The sequence below is a fragment of the Ranitomeya variabilis genome, chromosome 1 (assembly GCF_051348905.1).
Source record: "Ranitomeya variabilis isolate aRanVar5 chromosome 1, aRanVar5.hap1, whole genome shotgun sequence".
Taxonomy (NCBI): domain Eukaryota; kingdom Metazoa; phylum Chordata; class Amphibia; order Anura; family Dendrobatidae; genus Ranitomeya; species Ranitomeya variabilis.
Genome location: NC_135232.1, coordinates 820351380 through 820376837, shown reverse-complemented (window position 1 = coordinate 820376837; position 25458 = coordinate 820351380). Strand labels below are relative to the sequence as shown.

General features: G+C 45.9%; 1 protein-coding gene across 4 annotated transcripts in view; it reads right to left on the bottom strand.

Annotated features, from left to right (window-relative positions):
• Positions 1-25458, bottom strand: part of CENPC (centromere protein C) — a 316155-nt gene that overhangs the window by 33958 nt on the left and 256739 nt on the right. For 3 of the 4 annotated variants that reach the window (XM_077275003.1, XM_077275016.1, XM_077275023.1), the window contains one exon: positions 23802-23828. The exons of the other annotated variant lie outside the window; for it this stretch is intronic. In XM_077275003.1, coding sequence (XP_077131118.1) covers positions 23802-23828 — 27 coding nt within the window. The remainder of the gene's footprint in view (positions 1-23801; positions 23829-25458) is intronic. 4 annotated transcript variants of the gene reach the window in all.

Below are 25458 nucleotides of genomic sequence, written 5' to 3'. Positions count from 1 at the left end.
TCTGCCCTACCACAAGACCTATCCATCAATGTCAATGGCTGCTCACTCTCCTCAGTCCCACACGCTCAGTGCCTCGGGGTGATCCTCAACTCTGCCCTCTCTTTCAAGCCACATATCTAAGCCTTTGCCTTCTCCTGACAACTTAAACTCAAAAATATTTCCCCGATCCGTGCATTCCTTGACCATGAAACCACAAAAACACTAGTGCATGCCCTTATCTCCCACCTCGACTACTGCAACCTCCTACTCTCTGGCCTCCCCTCTAGCACTCTGGTACCTCTCCAATCCATCCTAAACTCTGCTGCAGGATTAATCCACCTGTCTCCCCGTTATTCCCCAGCCTCCACTCTCTGCCAAGCCCTTCACTAGCTTCCTATTGTCCAGAGGCTCCAGTTCAAAACCCTAACTATGACTTACAAAGCCATCCACAACCTGTCTCCTCCATAAATCTGTGAAATGGTCTCCCGGTACTTACCCACACGCAACCTAAGATCCTCTCAAGATCTCCTTCTCTACTCCACTTTTTTCTCTTCTTCCCACAACCGCATACAAGACTTCTCCCGTGCTTCTCCCATACTCTGGAACTCTCCACCCCAACACATCAGACGCTCGCCTACCACAGAAACCTTCAAAAAGAACCTGAAGACACACCTCTTCCGACAAGCCTACAACTTGCAGTGATCCTTAGTCTGCTGAACTGCCGCACAACTAGCTCTACCCTCTCCTAGTGAATCCTCACACATCCCCTGTAGACTGAGCCCTCGCAGACAAGATCCTCTCTCCCTCTGTACTTGTGTGTAGACTGAGCCCTCGCAGACAAGATCCTCTCTCCCTCTGTACTTGTGAGTGCCTTGTTTTGCTCATATTTACTGTACTTATCTATAATTTCCCCTTCCACATGTAAAGCGCCATGTAGTAAATGGAGCAATAAAAATGAAAAAAAAAATAATAAATGAATAATAATTATAAACACTGCTCAAAAAATAAAGGAAACACTTAAACAACAGAATATAACTCCAAATAAATCAAACTTCCTTGAAATCAAACTGTCCACTTAGGAAGCAATACTGTTTGACAATTTCACATGCTGTTGTGCAAGTGGAATAGACAACAGATGGAAATTATTGGCAATTATCAAGACACACTCAATAAAGTGGTTCTGCAGGTGGGGACCACAGACCACATCTCAGTACCAATGCTTTCTGGCTGATGTTTTGGTCACTTTTAAATGTTGGTTGTGCTTTCACACTCGTGGTAGCTTGAGACGGACTCTACAACCCACACAAGTGGCTCAGGTAGAACAGCTCATCCAGGATGGCACATCAATGCGAACTGTGGCAAGAAGGTTCGCTGTGTGTCAGTATAGTGTCCAGAGGCTGGAGGCGCTACCAGGAGACATGCCAGTACACCTGGAAACGTGGAGGGGGCCGAAGGAGGGCAACAACCCTGCATCAGGACCGCTACCTCAGCCTTTTTGCAAGGTGGAACAGGAGAACTGCCAGAGCCCTGCAAAATGACCTCCAGCAGGCTACAAATGTGTATGTGTCAGCAAAAACGGTTAGAAATCGACTCCATGAGGATGGTCTGAGTGCCCGAAGTCCACAGATGAGGTTGTGATCACAGCCCAACACCGTGCAGGACATTTGGCATTTGCCACAGAACACCAGGACTGGCAAATTCGCCACTGGTGCCCTGTGCTTTTCACAGATGAAAGCAGGTTCACACTGAGTACATGTGACAAACGTGACAGAGTCTGGAGACGCCGTGGAGAGCGATCTGCTGCCTGCAACATCCTTCAGCATGACCAGTTTGGCAGTGGGTCAGAAATGGTGTGGGGTGGCATTTCTTTGGAGGGCCGCACAGCCCTCCATGTGCTCACCAGAGGTAGCCTAACTACCATTAGGTACAGAGATGAGATCCTCAGACCCTTTGTGAGACCATATGCTGATGTGGCTGGCCCTGGGTTCCTCCTAATGCAGGACAATGCCAGACCTCATGTGGGTGGAGTGTGTCAGCAGTTCCTGCAAGATGAAGGCAATGAAGCTATGTACTGGCCCACCCGCTCCCCAGACCTGAATCCGATTGAACACGTCTGGGATATCATGTCTCGCACAATCCACCAAAGTCACGTTGCACCACAGACTGTCCAGGAGTTGGCGGATGCTTTAGTTCAGGTCTGGGAGGAGGTCCCTCAGGAGACCATCCGCCGCCTCATCAGGAGCATGCCCAGGCATTGTAGGGAGGTCATACAGGCACGTGGAGGCCACACACTACTGAGCATAATTTCCTTGTCTTGAGTCATTTCCACTGAAGTTGGATCAGCCTGTAATTTGATTTTTCACTTGATTTTGAGCATCATTCCAACTCCAGACCTCCGTGGGATATTACTTGTGATTTACATTGATAATTTTTAGGTTTTATTGTTGTCAACACATTCCACTATGTAATGAATAAGGTTTACAACTGGAATATTTCATTCAGTATTACCTAGCATGTGGGATTTCAGTGTTCCCTTTATTTTTTTGAGCCGTGTATATGTATATATAATATATATATACACACACACACACACATAATTATATACTACATATACACACAATATTGCATCTCGCCACCGTCCAGCTTGAAAACTATTTCTCTCCCAAACATGGATTGTGGCGTGGGACAGAACAAGGGGCAGGTGAGGGATATAATTGTTTTTTATTTTTGTTTTATTGCAGGAGAACGAGGGCTTCGGTGGAATTAGTTCAGTCTCCAGTGGTTCTCCGTCTGGACGGTCGCATTTTGGCACCATTCAAATTGAAAACTGTTTAACCCCCAGACATGGATTATGGCGTAGGACAGAACGATGGAGAGGTGAGGGATATTGTTTTTTATTTTTGTTTTATTACAGAAGACGAGGGCTTTGGTGGAATAGGCATTTGATGATTGTAACGGTTTGTTATTTTTAAATAAAAAAAGTTAAACTGGGTTTTGTTTTATTTCTAATAAAGGACTTTTATTCTGGCTGTGTCTTTATTCACCACATATCTACAGAATTACTAATGGACACCTCTCCATTACTAAGCTGTGGGCTGGATGTCACCTGACAAAACAAATGTGACATCAACCACACAAATATTAACCCCAGTTGCCAACAGTGGGAAGAGCTGGGCAAAGTGCTAGAATTGACACATCTAATAGATGTGCCTTTTCTGGACAGCTTCGGGCTGCCATTTTTAGGTTGGAGGGAGGGAGGTCAGTATCCGTGGCATCTTACCAGCCTGAAAATACCAGCCCCCAGATGTGAGCTTTAGCAAGGCTGGTTGTCCAAAATGGGGAGGGAACCCACGACATTTTTTTAATTATTTATTGAAAAACTATTAAAAAATACGGTGTGGAGATGCCGCTATTCTTGATAACCAGCCTTGTTGAAGCTGACACCTGAGGGTTGCAGCCCCTAGCTGTAAGTTTTGCCTGGTTATCAAAAACAGAGGGGAACCTACATCGTTTTTTTTTTTTATTGTTTTTTTAATTTATTTACAGTGCAGGAGCTGGTTAATGAATACTACCATCAACGGCTCCTGCTCTCGCTGTTATTAGCGGCAGCAGGCGTTGGATGATGGGAGCAGTAGTTCCATCCGTTGACAGCAGTGACCGGAGCTAAACTGTATACCTCCAATCACAGCTAAGCGCTCACACTGTCTTTTGACAACGTGGGAATCGCAGCTGCCTGACCAGCGGTGATTTCACTGCCAAACAGAAGCAGTGTTTGCCATGCTGTCATCCACATGACAGTGAGGCAGACACTGCATGTTCGAGCCCCCATTCAAGTGGATGGGGTCCAGGTTCAGGTACTGTTCTGGTACCCGAACCTGAACTTTTTGTAACTGTTCGGCCAAACCCGCCGGACCTTAACATCCAGATGTCCGCCCATCACTAGGGACGAAGTGAAAAAATAAAAAAATGTTTTTAACCTCTTTCTTCCATCGTACAGAATACTACATCTGATGGCAGATCCCCTGCTTTGATGCAGGCTCCGGCGGTGAGCCCGCATCAAAGCCGGGACATGTCAGCTGGTGGCTATTGAAGCATGGCAAAAGTAAAAGAAAATGTTTTAAAAAATATGAAGAAAATAAAAAAATATATATAAAAAGTTTAAATCACCCCCCTCCCCATTCAAATTAAAAAATAAATAAAACATACACATATTTGGTATCGCCGCGTTCAGAATCGCCTGATCAATAAAAAAAAAATGTTACTTGATCGCTAAATGGCGTAGCGCGAAAAAATTTAAAATGAAAGAATTACTTTTTTTCGTCGCGGCGACATTGCATTAAAATGCAATAACAGGCGATTAAAAGATCGTATCTGCACCAAAATGGTATCATTAAAAACGACAGCCTGGCGCGCAAAAAATAAGCCCTCATCCAACCAGAGATCCTGAAAAATGGAGACGCTACGGGTCTCGGAAAATTGCGCTTTTTTTTCCTTTTTTTTTTTTTTTAAAGCAAATTTTGGATTTTTTTTTTTCACCACATAGATAAAGAACCTAGACATGTTTGGTGTCCATGAACTCGTAAAGACCTGGAGAATCATAATGCCATTATGGCTCTGGGAAGGAAAGGAGCATAAACGAAAACGCAAACCGAAAAAAGCTCCAGGGGTTAAGCCTTTCATGACCCAGCCTATTTTGACCTTAATGACCTGGCCATTTTTTGCAATTCTGACCAGTGTCCCTTTATGAGGTAATAACTCAGGAACGCTTCAACGGATCCTAGCGGTTCTGAGACTTTTTTGGTGACATATTGGGCTTCATGTTAGTGGTAAATTTAGGTTGATAATTTTTGTGTTTGTAAAAAAAATTGAATTTTGGCGAAAATTTTGCAATTTTCAAATTTTGAATTTTTATTCTGTTAAACGGGAGAGTTATGTAACACAAAATAGTTAATAAATAACATTACCCGCATGTCTAATTTACATCAGCACAATTTTGGAAACAAAAAATTTTTTGCTAGGAAGTTATAAGGGTTAAAATTTGACCAGCGATTTCTCATTTTTACAACGAAATTTACAAAACCATTTTTTTTAGCTACCACCTCACATTTGAAGTTAGTTTGAGGGGTCTATATGGCTGAAAATACCCAAAAGTGACACCATTCTAAAAACTGCACCCCTCAAGGTGCTCAAAACCACATTCAAAGAGTTTATTAACCCTTCAGGTGCTTCACAGCAGCAGAAGCAACATGGAAGTAAAAAATGAACATTTAACTTTTAAGTCACGAAAAAGATCTTTTAGCAACAATTTTTTTTATTTTTTCAAGGGTAAAAAGAGAAACTGGACCACAAAAGTTATTGTACAATTTGTCCTGAGTACGCCAATACCCCATATAGGGGGGGGGGAACCACTGTTTGGGCACACGACAGGGCTCGGAAGGGAAGGAGCGCCATTTGACTTTTTCAATGAAAAATTGGATCCAATCTTTAGCGGACACCATGTTGCGTTTGGAGAGCCCCTGTGTGCCTAAATATTGGAGCTCCCCCACAAGTGACCCCATTTTAGAAACGAGACCCCCCAAAGAGCTAATCTAGATGCATAGTGAGCACTTTGAACCCCCACATGCTTCACAAATTGATCCGTAAAAATGAAAAAGTCTTTTTTTTCCATAAAAATTTCTTTTAGCCTCAATTTTTTCATTTTCACATGGGCAACAGGATAAAATGGATCCTAAAAGGTGTTGGGCAATTTCTCCTGAGTACACTGATACCTCATATGTGTGTCACAAACCACTGTTTGTGCACACGGCAAGGCTCGGAATGGAAGGAGCGCCATTTGACTTTTGAATGAAAACTTAGCTCCAATCGTTAGCAGACATGTCGCGTTTGGAGAGCCCCTGTGTACCTAAAGATTGGAGCTCCCCCACAAGTGACCCCATTTTGGAAACTAGACCCACCCCCCCCCCCCCCAAGGAACTTATCTAGATACATAGTGAGCACTTTGAACCCCCAGGTGCTTCACAAATTGATCCGTAAAGATGAAAAAGTACCTTTTTTTCACAAAAAAAATTCTTTTAGCCTCAATTTGTTCATTTCCACATGGGCAACAGGATAAAATGGATCCTAAAATGTATTGGGCAATTTCTCCTGAGTACACGGATACCTCATATGTGGGGGTAAACCACTGTTTGGGCACACGGCAGGGCTCGGAAGGGAAGGAGCGCCATTTGACTTTTTGAATGAAAAATTAGCTCCAATCGTTAGCGGAGACCATGTTGCGTTTGGAGAGCCCCTGTGTGCCTAAACATTGGAGCTCCCCCACGTGACCCCATTTTGGAAACTAGATCTCCCATGGAACTAATCTAGATGTGCGGTGACCACTTTAAACCCCCAAGTGCTTCACAGACGTTTATAACGCAGAGCCGTGAAAATAAAAAATCATTTTTTCTTTCCTCAAAAATTATTTTTTAGCCCTCAATTTTTTATTTTCACAAGAGTAACAGGAGAAATTGGACCCCAAAAGTTGTTGTCCAGTTTGTCCTGAGTAAGCTGATACCCCATATGTGGGGGGGAACCACTGTTTGGGCACACGTCAGGGCTCGGAAGGGAAGTAGTGACGTATTGGAATGCAGACTTTGATGGAATGGTCTGCGGGCATCATGTTACATCTGCAGAGCCCCTGATGTGCCTAAAGAGTAGAAACCCCCACAAATTACCCCATTTTGAAAACTAGACCCCCCCAAGGAACTTATCTAGACATGTGGTGAGCACTTTGAACCCCCAAGTGCTTCACAGAAGTTTACAACGCAGAGCTGTGAAAATAAAAAATAATTTTTCTTTCCTCAAAAATTATGTTTTAGCAAGCAATTTTTTATTTTCACAAGCGTAACAGGAGAAGTGGACCCCAATATTTGTTGCCCAGTTTGTTCTGAGTACGCTGATACCCCATATGTGGGGGTAAACCACTGCTTGGGCACACGTTGGGGCTCGGAAGGGAAGTAGTGACGTTTTGAAATGCAGATTTTGATGGAATGGTCTGCGGGCGTCACCTTGCGTTTGCAGAACCCCTGATGTGCCTAAACAGTAGAAACCCCCCACAAGTGACCCCATTTTGGAAACTAGACCCCACAAAGAACTTATCTAGATGTATGGTGAGCACTTTGAACCTCTAAGTGCTTCACGGAAGTTTATAACGCAGAGCCGTGAAAATAAAAAATAACTTTTCTTTCCTCAAAAATTACGTTTTAGCAAGCAATTTTTTATTTTTGCAAAGGTAACAGTAGAAATTGGACCCCAATAGTTGTTGCCCAGTTTGTCCTGAGTATGCCGATACCCCATATGTGGGGGTAAACCACTGTTTGGGCGCACGTCAGGGCTCGGAAGGAGGGAGCACCATTTGACTTTTTGAACGCAAGATTGGCTGGAATCAACGGTGGCGCCATGTTGCGTTTGGAGACCCCTGATGTGCCTAAACAGTGGAAACCCCTCAATTCTAACTCCAACACTAACCTCAACACACCCCTAACCCTAATCCCAACTCTAGCCATAACCCTAATCCCAACCCTAACCCCAACACACCCCTAACCCCGACACACCCCTAACCCTAATCCCAACCCTAACCACAACCCTAACACCAACATACCCTTAACCCTAACCATAACCCTAACCACAAGTCTAATCTTAACCCTATTTCCAACCCTAGTCCTAATTGCAACCCTAACTCTAATTCCAACCCTAAACCCAAGTCTATGTGCCCACGTTGCGGATTCGTGCGAGATTTTTCCACACCATTTTTGAAAAATCCGCAGGTAAAATGCACTGCGTTTTACCTGCGGATTTCCAGTGTTTTTTGTTCGGATTTCACCTGCGGATTCCTATTGAGGAACAGGTGTAAAACGCTGCGGAATCCGCACAAAGAATTGACATGCTGAGGAAAATACAATGCAGCATTTCCGCGTGGTATTTTCCGCACCATGGGCACAGCGGATTTGGTTTTCCTAGGTTTACATGGTACTGTAAACCTAATGGAAAACTGCTACGAATCCACAGCGGCCAATCCGCCGCGGATCCGCAGCCAAATCCGCACCGTGTGCACATAGCCTAATTCTAACCCTAGCTCTAACCCTAGTTCTAAACCTAACCCTAGTGGAAAAATAAAAGTAAATATATTTTCTTTATTTTATTTTTGTCCCTACCTATGGGGGTGATAAAGGGGGGGTTCATTTACTATTTTTTTATTTTAATCACTGTGATGTGAGTGTGTGTGTGTGTGTTTTATCACAGTGGTCAAAACGTACCTGGAACGAATCTGCCGGCCGGCAGATTCGGCATGCGCCCGCCATTTTGGAAGATGGCGGCGCCCATGGAGCAGACGGACGGTAAGTATGAGGGGGGGGGATCGGAGCACGGGGGGGTGGGATCGGAGCAGAGGGGAGCGGACAGGAAGACGGGAGAGCAGACAGGCGGACGGAGGGGAGCGGACAGGAGGACTGGGGAGGCGATCGGTGGCGGGGGCAGATCAGGGTTTCCAGCCATGGCCGATGATATTGCAGCATCGGCCATGGCTGGATTGTAATATTTCACCAGTTTTCATAAGTGAAATATTACAAACCGCTCTGATTGGCTGTTTCACTTTCAACAGCCAATCAGAGCGATCGTAGGCACGAGGGGGTGAAGCCACCCCCCCTGGGCTGAAGTACCACTCCCCGTGTCCCTGCAGATCGGGTGAAATTGGAGTTAACCCTTTCACCCGATCTGCAGGGACGCGATCCCTCCATGACGCCACATAGGCGTCACAGGTCGGATTGGCACCGACTTTCATGACGCCTACATGGCGTCACAGGCTGGGAAGGGGTTAAGGGGTTACATAATTGTACAAATATTAAAAAAAAAAAATCAAAAGATACAGTATCTATAAACAAACATTTTGAATGAAAAGAATCTTTAAACAATAAAAGTACACATATTTAGTATTGCCACGTCCGCAATGACCTGACCTATAACCCTTTAGTGAACACAAAAAATAAAATAAAAAAAGGTAGAGCTAGTAAGTGTGGTTAGGACCTCACTGTTTTACTCTCCTCATATGGGCTAATAGGGTGATTAGTCAACCTTGTATGCCAACCTAAAATGAATAAAATTAAAGTACAGCCACTGGGAGGTGCAAACATTTCATGTCTGCCTCTTGGCTACAGCTAGCTACAACCCATGATCCTCTGTCTTCCAACATGACATCAACGTGAAAAGGAGGAAATGTAAACGAAGATTTTTATTATTAAAGCACATGACAACTACAGCTAATTACAGGACCTCAGTGGTCTCATGCAGTCATCTTCTCACATAGACCTATTAATAGCGGCTCACTGAAGAGACAATGTACAAAGAAAAAAAACAAATTTAAAAAGCTTGCATTACACCTCCCTTTCGAATCTAAAAGAAAATTTCAATCATTTAATTTGTGTTTTGTCCAGTCTTTGAAAATATACAATTAACACATACCATAAAAGCTGTAAAAAAAGAAAAAAAAACAAAGCGCACAAAAAAGTTCTCAGTCTTCTCCACTCCCATCATACAAAACAATTATTAGTAAGTGTTCTGAAAGTTGTATGTGCCCCAAAACTATAACAAACATATCTCTTATGTACCTCCATTCACAATAATAAAAAAAAAAAAAAGCTGTGACCACCATTCCAACAGATAGTATGAAAGAAGGGTGAGACCGATAAGTTAAAATATATCTTTTAATCAATATAGTGTATAAAATCGTGCTAAATAAACACAAAATAACAAATAGACTCACAAAAATCACACTCGGCTATATGCTGACATAAACTTTCATCAACTGACTCACAGTCTGATGTCACTCAAAAGATCCAAGGGGCAAATTACCACATATATATCCCTCCAAAGATCCAAGGAGCAAAATACCACGTTATTGCCTGAAAGATGCTCCAATATGAGGACCCACATTTGGAAAATCATAAGTCAGTAATATTGGGTACATAGAGCAAAAATCAATACAAATAATTATATATAGCTCATATGTAAAAATTCGTCCAAACTGTAGTAAAGGAACGATTATCACCTCATGTTTCTTTGTTCATCAGGTGAGTCCAGGACCATAGTTACTGGTATCATGTATAGGGGGAAGCAAGAGTTTTGGGGTTACGGTATGGGCCATAGCTGGTGATTCTCTTGTGAGGTATTTTATGGATGATAAAAGTGCCTCCCCCTATACAGCCTCCTGAAGCAGCGACTCTGCCTCATGTGACCCTGCTCCACAGCAGTAACCCCCCCAGGTAAGCTACTGTTAAAAGCGAATATAAGATCCACCACCATTTTAATTTAAAAAAAATGCTTCCCTATTTTGCACCCCAAAATTTGGGATACATCTTATGGTCCAGTGCATCTTATAATCCGCAAAATATGGTATATTACCACAAAAAAATTATTTCAGACCAAGATTTCACATTTTCACACGGGGAAATCTGTAAAACTGGCTCCAAAATTTGTCAGACAATATCTGCTGAACGTAGAAATAGTCCATATGTGGCTGTACAGCACTGCTTAGCTATGCGGTGAGACTCTGAAGGGACGGAGGGCCATTTGCCTCATGGAGCGCAGATTTTCCTAGGATAGTTTGTGGACTCCATATACAAAACAGCAAAATCACACATCAAGTGACCTCATTTTGGAATTTCCACCCCTCTGAGAATTCATCAAGAGGTGTAGTGCCGATTTTGACTCCATGGCTATATTCCAGAAATAGATGTTGCCGAGTGAAAATTTAAAATCTGCCACTGTACTGCCCGTATATTGTAGTGCCCAAACAGCTTGTGCTTCTAGAGATATATCCCGTAAAATATGCAGGCGCTCATCACTACAATGCTGACAAACATATGGACGGTAAAGGCCCAGAAGTGGGGGAAGACATCTGGATTTGGGAGCGCAGAATTCACTGAATTTTTTTTGGGGGTACAAGGAGCCGTAGTGTTTTTCCAGAATCTTTGAGCTACCAGTAACGTGGAAGCCCCCTATATTTCCATTAACAGATGACGGACCTCAGAGAGTACATGCTTTTTTTGTGGGCCAAAATCTCCAAATGACGCAATTCAGATGAAATCCCAAGGGATCTATTCACTATGAGTTACTCTGGACACCGTCTGGCCTCTGTTCTGCAATCTCCTTTTCAGAAGTGAACAAAACTGTGGCTGACCACGCTTTCATGCACGGATCAATAAACTGACATATAGCTAGATAATAGGCCAGACAGCATCCACTGTGTTCCCATCTACCTCATTATAGGGAATCTTCCGCTAGGGGTTCTGTCTGAATCATCTAATTCAGAGATTAGGAAGGAAAGGCTGGTGTAAGCACTCAGAACAGGATAAGTGTGAGCCAAGCCTTAGGCCATGTTCACACAGTGCGTTTTTTACCGCGGAACCGCAGCGGTTTTGCCGCTGCGGTTCCGGAGCTGTTTTCCATGCAGGGTACATTACAATGTACCCCTATGGAAAACAGGAACCACTGTGCACACGGTCCTGAATTTCCCTTAAAAAGCCGCGCTAAATCGGTGCGGGAAAAAAGAAGGAGCATGTCACTTTCTTTTTCCTAAACCGCAGCGGTTCTGCACCCATAGACCTCCATTGTGAGGTCAAAACCGCAGTAAAACCCGCAGATCAAAAATATATCTGCGGGTTTTACTGCGGTTTGATGTGCAGAACCGCAGCTGCAGGAAGTGCCAGGAAGCGGGCGGAAGTGCGTCGGCGGAAGTGCGTGGGCGGAGTGTCGTTCCTGAAGAGACTGTCATCATGGAGGCATACCGTCGCATGGGGATCGATGTCGGGCGTCTGATTGATCTGGTATGTCTGTGTGTCCGTCCCCATGCGACGCTAGTGCCTCCATTGTGCTAAGTCGCCGTATGGGACTACTACTCCCATCCGGTATTAGGATGGGAGAGTTGTCCCTGTGTCCGGCGACTTAGCACAATAGTAAAGTTTACACCAAACACCTACACACAATACACATACATGACACACAGTACATACAACATATAACACAGAGTATATACTCACCAACAGCACACTTGTAGGCGAAGCCCTCGATCCTCCATGAAAAAATCCAAAAATAATAAACCAAATCCATACTCCCTGTCCGCAGAATCCATAAAACGAGTGTCCCACGCCGATCGGCTGCTCTCCGACGATACACTGCCAGGAGCGAAGCTCCTAGCAGTGTATCGCGTACTGTTCCGGAGTTCAATGGCTCCGGCGTCTCGGTTAACAGCAGTACAGCTGCGTTGAACTTTCCCACGCAGCACTGCCGTTAAGCGAGAGTGCCGGGGTCAATGACCGCCGGCAAACTCGCTTGCGCATGCGCAGTGACACACCAACAGGAACTATGGCTCCTGTCAGTGTGTTGCTTCAGCCGTGGAGAGCAGACATATCTCTGGATGTGTCTGTTCTCCATGGAAAATATTCGTGGGATACGTGGCACTTAAGTACGTGGCAATTAAATACGTGACACGTGGCACTTATACGTGATACGTGTCACTTAAATACGTGATACGTGTCCCTGAAATACGTGGCACTGAAATACGTGATACGTGTCCCTGAAATACGTGGCACTGAAATACGTGGCACGTGGCACTGAAATATGTGGCACTGAAATACGTGATATGTGGCACTGAAATACGTGATACGTGGCACTGAAATACGTGGCACTGAAATACGTGGCACGTGGCACTGAAATACGTGGCACTGAAATACGTGGCACTGAAATACGTGGCACTGAAATACGTGATACGTGGCACTGAAATACGTGGCACGTGGCACTGAAATACGTGATACGTGGCACTGAAATACGTGGCACTGAAATACGTGATACGTGGCACTGAAATACGTGGCACTGAAATACGTGATACGTGGCACTGAAATACGTGATACGTGGCACTGAAATACGTGGCACTGAAATACGTGATACGTGGCACTGAAATACGTGATACGTGGCACTGAAATACGTGGCACTGAAATACGTGATACGTGGCACTGAAATACGTGGCACTGAAATACGTGATTCGTGGCACTGAAATACGTGGCACTGAAATACGTGGCACTGAAATACGTGGCACTGAAATACGTGATACGTGGCACTGAAATACGTGGCACTGAAATACGTGATACGTGGCACTGAAATGCGTGGCACTGAAATACGTGGCATATTCACAGCCTGGGAACAGCCATGGGTATTTTAGCCCCTTCCCGGGCCTCAAATATTGGCCCACGGCTGTCTGCCTAGCCTTTCTGGCCTAAAAATATAGGGGGACCCTATGTATTTTTTTTAGGGTGTTCACATATATTATAGTAACCCTTAATAGGATTAATAATGGATAGGCGTCTTATTGACGCCTCTCCATTATTAACCGTGCTTAATGCCACCTTACAATAGCAACACTATCATTAACCCTAGGATCCCTTTAGGGGTAGGGTTAGGATCCCTTTAGGGGTAGGGGTAGGGTTAGGATCCCTTTAGGGGTAGGGTGCTTAGGGTTATGAGCCCTAACCCTACCATAACTATTTAAGTTTATAGTGGCTTTTTTACTTAATGTTGCTGATTGGCGCACGCACCACTAAGTTTATGCTTGTGTTCATTTATTAGTGGTTACTTTGACATATTACAAGCATTTGTGTAACATTACTTGGTCGTGCTATAGATTATGAGATGACACTATTGTATTTATTGTAGGTTCATGATTATCCGGCCTTGTGGGACCCATCCGATGATTCCTACAAGGATAAGTACTTCAGGGAGCTAGCATGGAAAAAAATAGTGCGCAACATGATCCCGGATTTAGACAAATATCCTGGGACTACACAGCAGAAAATCGGTAATTTCAATTACATTTATTTAGTACACCTTGAGTATATTAAAAATATAATGTTTTAAGATCTCTAACAAATTGTTGTTGTATTTTGGCACCTTTTTTTGGTAGATAAAGATGTGAGGCAACGTTGGCGCTCCATCAGAGACCGTTTTAATACATTCCTGAATGATTGCTCAAAGAGTGGCTCTTCGCCAAGAAAAAATAAATTCCCCTTTAGTGAAGAGCTGCATTTTCTTGTGACCAGCAGGACATTGAGAAAGTAAGTTAAAATCCAATCCCGAGATTATTTATATATAATATGTTGTGCGAAAAATTATTTTTTTTTTTTTTTAACCAACAGGACGGAAGGAAACATGTCGGTAGCTGATTTGGAGGACAGCGACACAGATGGAGCAGGCAGTTCCTCTGGAGTGGGAGGGACCATCTCTCCCTCCACTCCCACAGCTTCTGCTGAATCAGCATCCACTTCAGCAGCTGCTGCGTCAACATCTACTTCAGCAGCTGCTGAAGCATCTGATTCCGCAGAAGCTGTGAGAGTGGAGAAGAGAGCTGTCTATCCGGTGGCAGCAGAGAAGAAAAAAAAAAAATCCAAGAAGAACCAAGATGACCAAACGGTCCAAATTGCGTCTGACACATTAGATTTATTAAAAAAAAACAAGTACCGATGACCATTGTGACTCCTTTGCCCAAACAGTAGCCAGAAAAACACGCTCCCTGCCACCGGATAGACAATCTCTTTTCATGTCTATGGTGCAGATGTCCCTCACTGCTCTGGAGGACCCTGCTCCGATTTGTCCCTACAATGAGGTGCTGATGGGGGTGTTGGGACTTTTCAGGCCCCGACACCGAACACCTGAAACAGCTACAAGACCCCAGTATTTGGCCCACAGCCAAGGAGATAGAGGCAGTTCGCAGTATCTGGGGGGAGCACCGAATCAAAATGAGGGAACAAATTACCTCTATTCTCAAGAATATACATTTCTTAATTGAACGTGGGCAAAAGTTTTCAGTTGCACAAAGTTGTGCTTTTGTTTGTAGCTCCAATTGCCTGTTGTATTTGAAAGGGGCTGTTAAATTATATTTTTTTCAAATTGAAAAATGTTTTGTAAAAATTAACAATAATTTGTGTTTTTTAAAATAAATTTTATTTCACACAAAAATTTCTCTTCTTTTTAGACAATGGGAACAAGGCCACTGTCCTGTGTTTATGGGCTATCGATTAGTGGTTTATGGGTTGATGTGTTAACAATTGTATACCTCATTCTGCTGTTAATTTCTGAAAACACCAACCATATTTTTGACATAAAAAAAAACAAACCAAATTAAACCAAAATAGATTTTTTATTTATATTACAACCAATTTTTTTTAACTTTTTTGGGTAACATGAAAAAAATAATTTTTTTTAATAAATTTTGTGTTGATTGATGTCGTTTATCATTTTTCGGGATGTTTTCAAAACTGTTAGCAGCAATGTCGGCAACTTTTTTGGGGAGGGTCAGTGTAGATGCATCCTTCTCTGCTGGTCAGGCTGCTCAACACCAGCACAGGAGTATTGCCAGTGCACGGCACCTTCTGGACTCATGAAGTAGTCAGTGAAGGATTCTCTCACACGCACACCAGAGTTGGACGGCCTGCCCAGACCCCCGTTGACCACTGGATTAAATACTGCCTGCTGGTACTCCACATCTACGTCAGTGTTGTACTCACGAGCATAGTTGTGGAGTACACAGCAAGCCTTTATCACAGCATCAACGGTGTCTGTGTCCAACTGAATGGCAGTGTGAAAGATCCTCCACTGACTAGTCATGATCCCAAAGGTGCATTCCACATATCTGCGTGCACGACTCAGCCGATAATTAAAAATCCTCCGTCGGGCATCCAGTCCCCTTCGTGGGTATGGGCGCAGCAGGGTTGTCGTTAAGGGAAACGCCTCATCCGATACCATCACAAAGGGCACTGGATGTGTGGAACCCGGCAAAGGTCTTGGGGCTGGGAGCGTGCCGCCATCTCGAAGAATTTGCATCCCAATCTGTGACGTTCGCAACACCCGAGAATCCCCAGTACTACCATAGGCACCAACATCAATGGCAACAAATTTGTAATGGGCATCAGCCACCGCCATCAGGACCACTGAAAAATACTTCTTATAATTAAAGAAGCGTGATCCTGATCGTGGGGGCTGCTGGACCCTAACATGTTTACCATCGACTGCACCTATGCAGTTTGGGAAATTGGCCACAGACTGAAAGCCTGCTGCAACCTGCAGCCAAGTCTCCTCGGTTGGGGAAGGCATCACTATAGGCTGCAACTTCTGCCAGATGACGGTACATGTACACCTCACAATGTTAGAGATGGTAGATTTACCAACTCTAAATTGCAGGTGCAGTGATGTATAGCTCTCTCCTGTGGCCAAAAATCTGCAAAGAAACAAAAAAGAAAATTAGAAATGTCACACAAAAAGGTAATTACAACATGTCACAAGTAAAGCCGCTATAATATGCGTCCAGCACCATTCAATAATGATGGCATTAACACCCAGTGCAACACAAAGATTGTAAAAAAATTAAATAAAAAGCCTGATGGGACTTGTGCACACACGCATGCGAGATATGACCGAGTGTTGCATGGTAATCCCCGGACCTGCTGCATGCACTCCGTTGTGGAGCGTGCGGCTCCATGTATTGGTATGTGGGTGCACACTCCGCTCCAGAGTGCAGGCGGCAGGGCCGGGGATTACCATGCAACACTCGGCCGTATCTCACGTGTGTGTGTGTATGTGTGCCCCCTGTCCAACAGGAGGACTGGGTGGGTTTAATCACACATACTGGACACAGAGACGTGTAAAATAGAGACCTAACGACATTCCCCCCAAAAAAATTGTTACTTACCGCAAGGTGATGAGCAGCCTTTCCTCAGCAGAGATGGACTTCCTCATCACCGTGTCTTGCCGTGTTAAATGGGGTGCCAGAATGGTAAGCAGTCTGTCAAATGCCATAATTGGTAACCGACAAAACGATATAAATTTTTCAGGATATCTGAAAAATTAAAAAGAAACACAAAAAAGGGTTAAAAAGAAACACAAAAAAGGGTTACTTCACAAGTATTGCTAGCAAAAAAAACAGGATTTTTGGTTGCTTACCGTAAAATCTGTTTCTCGGAGCCTTCATTGGGGGACACAGGAACCATGGGTGTATGCTGCTGCCACTAGGAGGCTGACACTATGCAAATAAAAAAGATAGCTCCTCCTCTGCAGTGTACACCCCACCGACAGGAAGTAGGATATTCAGTTAGTGAGAAAGCAGTAGGAGAAGCAACGTGTAAAGAAGAAAGAATAATGATATAATAAAAATCTTCATTTATATAGCGCCGGCAAACTCCGCAGCGCACCACAGTTTAACAGTTTAACACAATAAACGGAGCTGTTCAACTTGGGAGGGTGCTGTGTCCCCCAATGAAGGCTCCGAGAAACAGATTTTACGGTAAGCAACCAAAAATCCTGTTTTCTCTATCGCCTCTCATTGGGGGACACAGGAACCATGGGACGTCCCAAAGCAGTCCCTGGGGTGGGAACAGCAGAAAAACTCCATTCAGGACAGAGTACTCATCACTGCCGCCTGCAAGATCCTTCCGCCTAGGCTGGCAACTGCCGAAGCGTAGGTATGGAACTTATAACATTTGGCAAATGAGTGAACGGAACACCAGGTTGCCACCTAGCAAAGTTGTAGGGCGGATGCCCCATGGTGTACCGCCCAGGAGGCGCCCACTGCCCGGGGCAGAGTGAGTCCTAATACCAGGAGGAGTCACTCTGTTCTTGACCCGGTAAACCTCCAGAATGGCAGGTCTGATCCAGAGAACAATCGTGACCTTGGAGGCCGACAGGCCTCTTGGCGTGCCGTCTGGAATGACAAAAAGACGGTCTGTCTTCCTAAAGAAGGCGGTCCTAGAAAAATAGATCCTCACCGCCCTGACCAGGCATAGCCTGCTCAGCAAACGCTCCAGAGAATCGGCCGGAGCAGGACAAAGGTGGGAAGGACGATCTTACTAAAGTAGAAGGAGGACACCACCCTGGAAAGAAAAGGCGAAGAAGGCCGTAAAACTACCCTATCCTGGTGAAGAATCCAAGAAATGGGGCGACAGGAGAGAGCCACCAACTCCGAGGCGCCCATAATGGAGGAAAAAAACCACCAGAAACGCCACCTTTCAGGACAGAACAGACAGTGAGGCCTCATGGGGAGGTTCAAGGGGGGAACCCCACTGAGCCTCCAGAACAAGATTGAGGTCCCAGGGAACCACGAGAGTCTGGTACGGGAGAGCCGCATGTGCCACTTCTTGAAGAAAAGTTCTGATCTGAGAACAGGACTGATATAAATCTTTGTACCATGGTAGCCAGTAGCTAAGGACTACTGAAAGGGACTTCAGAAAAGGAATGGAAAGGGATGCTATCTGACCCTTTAGTGAACTAAGAGCAAGGCCAGCATCAAGTCCTACCTAGAGAAAACGGCCAGAATGGAAGGTTTCAACGGCAAAGCTGTTAAATTGAGCCACCAAGAACTCTGTGGCAGATCCGTCCTTGGTACAGAAGATCTGGCCTGTCTGGGGGCCTCCAGTGGGAGTCCGCGAGGAAATGGACGATCTCAGCGGACCAGAAAATTCTGGGCCAATCTGGTGAGGTCAGAATGATCGGAACCCCCTCCGCATTGAGCTTCAACAGCCTGGGAAGGAAGGGAAGGGAGGAACAAATAGGGAAGTACAAAATGCAACCCAGGAATGGTCAAAGTATCGGTATCCGCAAGAAGAGGATCGCGGACCTGGGAACAAACAGTGGAACCTTAATGAGCAGTCGGGACGCCAGGTGATCCGTGTCCGGAGTTCCCCATCAAGGCAAATTTAAAGGAAGACCCCCTGAAGAAGGGACCATTCTCCTGCCGTAAGGCCCTCGTGGCAGAGAAAACACCTAGTTGGCCACGCCGGGGATATGCACTGCTGATAGTGCCGAAAAGGTCGCCTCTACCCAGAGGAGGATCTTGGAAAGCTCTGCCATTGCCCAGAGACTGATTCCCTTCCTGGTAATAGACATATGCCACAGCCGAGGCATTGGACGTCTGGATTCTGACTGGCAGACCTCTGAGAAGCCTTTCACAGTGACTCAGGGATAGAGGAATGGCCCCTATCTCAAGGGTGTCGATCGGCAGAGAGAACTCTTGCTCCGATCAATGCCCCCATCACTGACGGATAGCGAGAACCGCGCCCCAGCCGGGAAGGCTGGTGACTGCCGTCACCACCTGCCTTGGGAGGACCGGACCTGGGGAAAGAGAGGGAATGACAGCCACTAGTTGAGGGCTATTAGAGTCGAATGGAAACCCGGATCAGAGGATCCAGAGACAGCACAGACGTGTCCCACTGAGGAAGGAAGGTCTGCTGAAGTGGTCTCAAGTGGAACAGCGCAAAAAAGAGTGCTCCTGATGCTGTCACCATGCGTCACAGTACCATCTTTGCTGAACAGAGGGAAGGCAGCCGAAGGCCTTGCAGAGGGCGTATGTAGAATTGCCCGCTTCTCCTCAAGAACAAAAACCCCCGACTGACAACGTGCCTAAAATACGAGACGCTGACTCGGAACAAGACAAGACCTTGTTCTGTTGGCCAGCCACCAGAAACAGGACAGGGAGTCGGACAATGGTCAGACTCTCCTGGGCCTGAGAGAGAGGCAGGCATGATGAGGAGAATTGCCCGCTTCTCCTGACTTCAAGGTATGGAATGAGCACTAGGCCCCTGATCCTCAAAATGGCCATAAATGTGGCCATGATCTTTATGAAGACACAGGGAGCGGTCGCAAGACCGAGCGGCAGGGCGACAAGCTGGAAATGACCCTTCTGCATCGCGAAACGAAGGATAACTCAGGAGAATTGCCCGCTTGCTGGGAAAATCAGGGCATGGAGCATGGCATCTTGGATATCCATGGAGCACAGGAATTCCTGTGGATCCATGGGAGCCAGAACCTTACAGAGGAACTCCATCCTGAAATGCCGCAGGCGGAACCTTCTGTTCACTAACTTCAGAGCCAGGATGGGTCGAACTGCGCCGCTCTTCTTTGGCACTACAAGCAGGTTTGAATAGAAACCTGTGAAGCGTTCCTGCTGTGGGATGGAAACGCTAACCTCCGAACAAAGAAGGAAGGTAATGGACGCAAAGAAACCTGGGATCAGAGGAGGATTTGAAGAAGCGATTCCGGGCCTCGAAGCGGACCCTACCTTGTATCCAGAGGATACCACCTCCCTGATCCAAGCGTCCTCCACCGAGGCCAGCCAAACATTCCTGAACAAAACAGGAGACGCCCGCCCAAACTGAAAGGAACGCTGGGCCCTTAGCCCGAGTTCTGCCGAGGAAGATCTGCCAGATCTAGGCCTGGTGGACCAACCATGGGAGTTGCGGGGACGCCGGGAAGGAGTAGGCTTAAAGGAAGCCTTTTGTCTAGCCAGACGAGATCGCGGTCTGTGTTAGCTAGAGGAAACAGCGAAAGGACAAAGGGAGCTCGTGCCTCCCGTGGCGTCCTTAATAATGTGTTCCAGCATTAGCCAAAGAGACGGGCCCCCTGGAAGGGGAGGCTGGTAAGAGATTTCTTGAAAACAAGTCCGCCTGCCGTGTCCACCATATTGCTGGACGCGTGAGCTGCACAAGCCACACATCTAGGGGGGCAGATACCAAAAATTTTCCTGCACAGGAAATCTGGTCTGTCAGGTCAGCTAGCTCCCCCGGAGGAGCTCCAGCCGGGGTGCTCTTACAAGGCTGTATAATCCATCTATCCATCATAGAAGCAGCCATTTCCAAGGCTGATTTATCCAGCGATTCTATAATTGTATCCTTGGAATCCATGAGGGAAGTGGAGGGGCCAAGTTGGTAGACAGTCTGGGAACTGACAAGTCCACCATTGGCCGCATTCTGCCGTCAGTTAGCGATGAGCTCAGGGGAGAAGAAATATAGGATACCGAGATGCTTCCCTGTCTGAAGCATCTGGTATGGTTCGCCTTTCCCCTGACAAGCACCACCACAAATTCAGTGTGTGGGGCAAAGACCTTGAAACCAAGTCTGAAACTTCCTCTACAAACATGACCGAGGACGCCCGTCTCTCTCACTTGAGAGAGAGAGAGAGAGGAACATCAGGAAGAGGGATCTCACCGTTCCAGACCAGAGGGCGAGAAGGAGCGGAAAGGAAGGTGTCAGACATCCATGGAGCTGATGGTGGACGTCCTCGTCTCCTCCAACCGACAGGCTCTGTTGGGCGAGTGGGTGAGGGACGGAACTGGGACCGAACTTCTAAACACGCTTGTGTGCTAGGATCATGGTCCTGCTGTCGGATCTATGAGGATACGGGGTGGCAGTACATGCCGTACTCATAGTCCATAATGTGGGATTACAGGTGTGAATATTCACCCTGTATCCCTCCGAGAAAAGGAACCTAGAATTTCGCTCCTGTCTGGATCTCTTGTGGCCCGAGTTGAAAAGGCCAGACGGAGAATCCTGTGACCCACTGGCAACTGCGGTCAAGCCCGGACCCCAGGGTCGTGACATCCTGGTGTCTCAGTCTCGCCGGGGTAGGGACTCCTGGACGGACAGTGGAGTTGCTGCAGCTGACCAGCGGAAGCAGGAGAACAGGAACGCTCTCCTTTTAGGATTAGTCCTGGGAGCAGACCCACTAAATGATGACCAAAGATTAGGGGAAACAGGAGAGGGGAGTAATGGACTGCATGGCAGAGCTACTCACCGCAATAGTAGGGTCCTATAGACTGCTCCCGGCTGTAGCTGCGGCCAGATCATGGCACAGGTCCAGGGCACCAGCAGGGAGACGGCGACCTAAGGAGGATGCAGGGGACCCAGGCGCTGGGGAATAATAGCCACCAGGTCCGGAAGAGAACGCTCCCCAGTAAAATAGCGGCGATCCCAGGCCGAATGGGGCGGCTGGGAGAAGTGGGCGGAGCTAGCTGCTCTGTACAGGAATGGGTACAGACTAAGCCGCCTATAGGGGAGCACCAAGATGGCGCCGGTAGGCGGCTATGACAGTCGGGCGGGAGAAAAGCCCGCCCGACAGAAGAGGAAGTGGGCGGAGTCGGCCCCGGAAGACTAGGCCCGAGTAGAAGCCGGGGGCTAAATTAGAGTCTGGCGGCCGCCGGGGGAAAAAGCGACGCGGCTGCCGTAGGGATGCCGCGCCAATAAAAAGAGGACAGTGCGGCCGCCGGAAATAAAGGGAACAGCGCGGCTGCCTGTAAAGGTAACCGCGCCGAGGCATAAGGCAGAGCGTCCGCAGCCAGGTAGGAGAAGACGCGTCTGCCTGCAAAGGCTGCCGCTTCGGAAGATGCCGGCGGGGAGCAGAACGGGCGCAGCCGCCTGCAAAGGCCGCCGCGCGGATGAGGGGGTCTGTCACAGCAGCTGCAGTGAGCAAATGCTGCCTGCAGCTAAGATCCCTGCTGCCTAGTAACAGTGACGACTGCCCAAGGTGAATCCTGCCTACTCTGGGATGGGTGGGGAAATACTCACCTCACACATCCCACGTCGTCCGTTACTAACCTTAATCCAAGGAAGGCATGAGACGTCCAGAGAGCTGTGATGGACGTCCTCGTCTCCTCCAACCGACAGGCTCTGGTGGGCGAGTGGGTGGGGGACGGAGCCAGGACCGGACTTCTGAGCACGCTTGTGTGCTAGGATCTTGGTCCTGCTGTGGAATCTATGAGGATACGGGGTGGCAGTACACGCCGTACTCATAGTCCGTATTGTGGGAGTACAGGTGTGACTGTTCACCCTGTATCCCTCCGGAAAATCTGAAAGAAAACGACGCACATTGAGGTAGATAAGGGTCTAATGAAAGACCCGTGTCCACCTCCTACTGACACTAAGCTAAACTGAATATCCTACTTCCTGTCGGTGGGGTGTACACTGCAGAGGAGGAGCTATCTTTTTTATTTGCATAGTGTCAGCCTCCTAGTGGCAGCAGCATACACCCATGGTTCCTGTGTCCCCCAATGAGAGGCGATAGAGAAATGTAAATTAGTCATTCAATATATTTCTACTTACCTCCTCAAATCATTGTACAGCACATAAAAGTGCCCCTTCTCAGTTCGGTCTGCTACAAGCGGGTGCACCCACATTCGTTTCTGCGCACGTCTTCTCTGCCGCCGCAGCCTCTAAAATAAAAAAATATTTTGTAAACACAACAATTAGAAAAATATATCAAACATGCCTGGAAAACCATGTGGATTATGTAAGGGTACGTGTCCACATTCAGGAAGGCCCACCCCCTTCTGGGACGCAATGATGCCAGATGTGTTCATTGTACAAATCCGGCATCATCGCACCCCACGCATAGGGCCCTGTTTTATTCATTGCGGAGACGCAGCTTCTCAACAAGGAACACGGACATGCTGTGATCATAAATGACACGCAGCATGTCCGGAGTCGCAGGGCTGACGGATGACACACAGTGGACACGTGTTTTCATGAAATCACCTACACTCTGCTGTTACATGTGGACGCTGCATGTTTGGCGCTGCGGCCACACGCAGCGCCAAACATACAGTGTTTCCAGAACGTGGACATGTACCCATAACCCAATATATAAAACAAACAGACATCTGCTTACCTGACGTGCATGTTGATTCAGAATTAGAAGCATCAAACCAAGGATCGCAATCCGGTGTGCGGAGCTGGATCCGCGGGCTGTCATCTGGCCTACGCTCAGCACGTCCACTCATTTTGATGTGTAAGTTCCAAAATGGAGGATGGAAGAAGAAAAGGGTTGGACAAGGAAATGACATCATTTTTTTTTTTTTCCCCCCCCCCAACTGCAGTAAGCTTTATTTGTGTCAAACACAGACAATCTGCAGACAAAACTGCATCAAAAAACGCACTAAAAACCGCATCAAAAAACGCACCAAAAACGCACCAAAACCGCACCTGCGTTTTCTGCAAAGACCTGCGGTCCTGAAAAAAAAAGGATGGAAATCAGGAACGTGTGAACATACCCTTACTGTTATCTTTGGGAGGCAGAAAGATCAAATCAACAACAGGTCAAGAAATGGTTTTAGTTATTTTTGACATGGTTTCTCGTGTGGTATAAGCAATTAGACAACTTTAATTTTCATATGAATGCGATTACAGTGCCACATTTGTGTTTTAATGTTTTGCCACTTTTATACAAAAACAAAATATTTGAAAAACAAAAGCGTTTTGCACCACCATATTCCGAGAGCTATAGATTTTTTTTTATCTAAGCTGATGGAGATGTATGGCAGCTTCTTTATCGCAGGACAGGGTGAAGTTTTCAGCTATACTAGTTTTAATATACATTAGACATTTTATTCCACTTTTTGCTGGCAGTATGATGTAAAAGCATCGCTGTTGGCACATTTTTACTGTGTTCAATGAAGGGGTTAACTAGTGGAGCATTTTTATAGACTAAATGGAAGAATGAAATCTCCAGCGCAGAAAACGTAGATAAGTTGAAAGTTAACTTTCAATAGCATGAAACATGTGTAATTGGTCATCACAAATGGATGGAGATATATAGCAGTATAAACTGACGCGTTTCAGCGGAGAGCCTTAGTCATAGTCATGGTATACGCTTTTGCATTGTAGGGAATTAGTTCAGTGTATCACACACAGGGAGGAGGAGGCGTATCTACTCTAAGCAGGAACTTACAGGCCACCATACCCAATTGACCGTGCACAATCTTTTGGCCCAGGGTCACCATGGAGACCATCTGCACAGCGTGATCTCTATCTCATTGTGCCGATCAGAGCAGAGAGAGCCTCGACCCTCAGCTATGCCGATGACAGCGGCATCAGAGGGGTTTAACCCCTTCACCCCAAAGCCTGTTTTCACCTAAGTGACACGGCCAATTTTTACAATTCTGACCACTGTCACTTTATGAGGTCATAACTCTGAAACGCTTCAACGGATCCTGGTGATTCTGAGACTGTTTTCTCGTGACATATTGTACTTTATGATAGTGGTAAAACTTCTTCGATATGACTTGCATTTATTTGTGAAAAAAACAGAAATTTGTCGAAAATTATGAAAATTTAGCAATTTTCAAATTTTTCGTTTTTATGCCCTTAAATTAGAGAGTTATATCACATAATATAGTTAATAAACAACATTTCCCACATGTCTGCTTTACATCAGCACAATTTTGGAAACATAATTTTTTTTTGTTAGGGAGTTATAAGGGTTAAAAGTTGACCAGCGATTTCTCATTTTTGCAACAAAATTTGCAAAACCATTTTTTTTACGGACCACCTCACACTTGAAGTGACTTTGAGGGGTCTATATGACAGAAAATGTCCAAAAGTGACACCATTCTAAAAACTGCACCCCTCAAGGTACTCTAAACCACATTCAAAAAGTTTATTAACCCTTCAGGTGCTTCACAGGAATTTTTGGAATGTTTAAAAAAAATTGAACATTTAAATTTTTTTTCACAAAATTTTTACTTCAGATCCAATTTGTTTTATTTTACCAAGGGTAACAGGAGAAATTGGACCAAAAAAGTTGTTGTACAATTTGTCCTGAGTACGCCGATACCCCACATGTTGGGGTAAACCATTGATT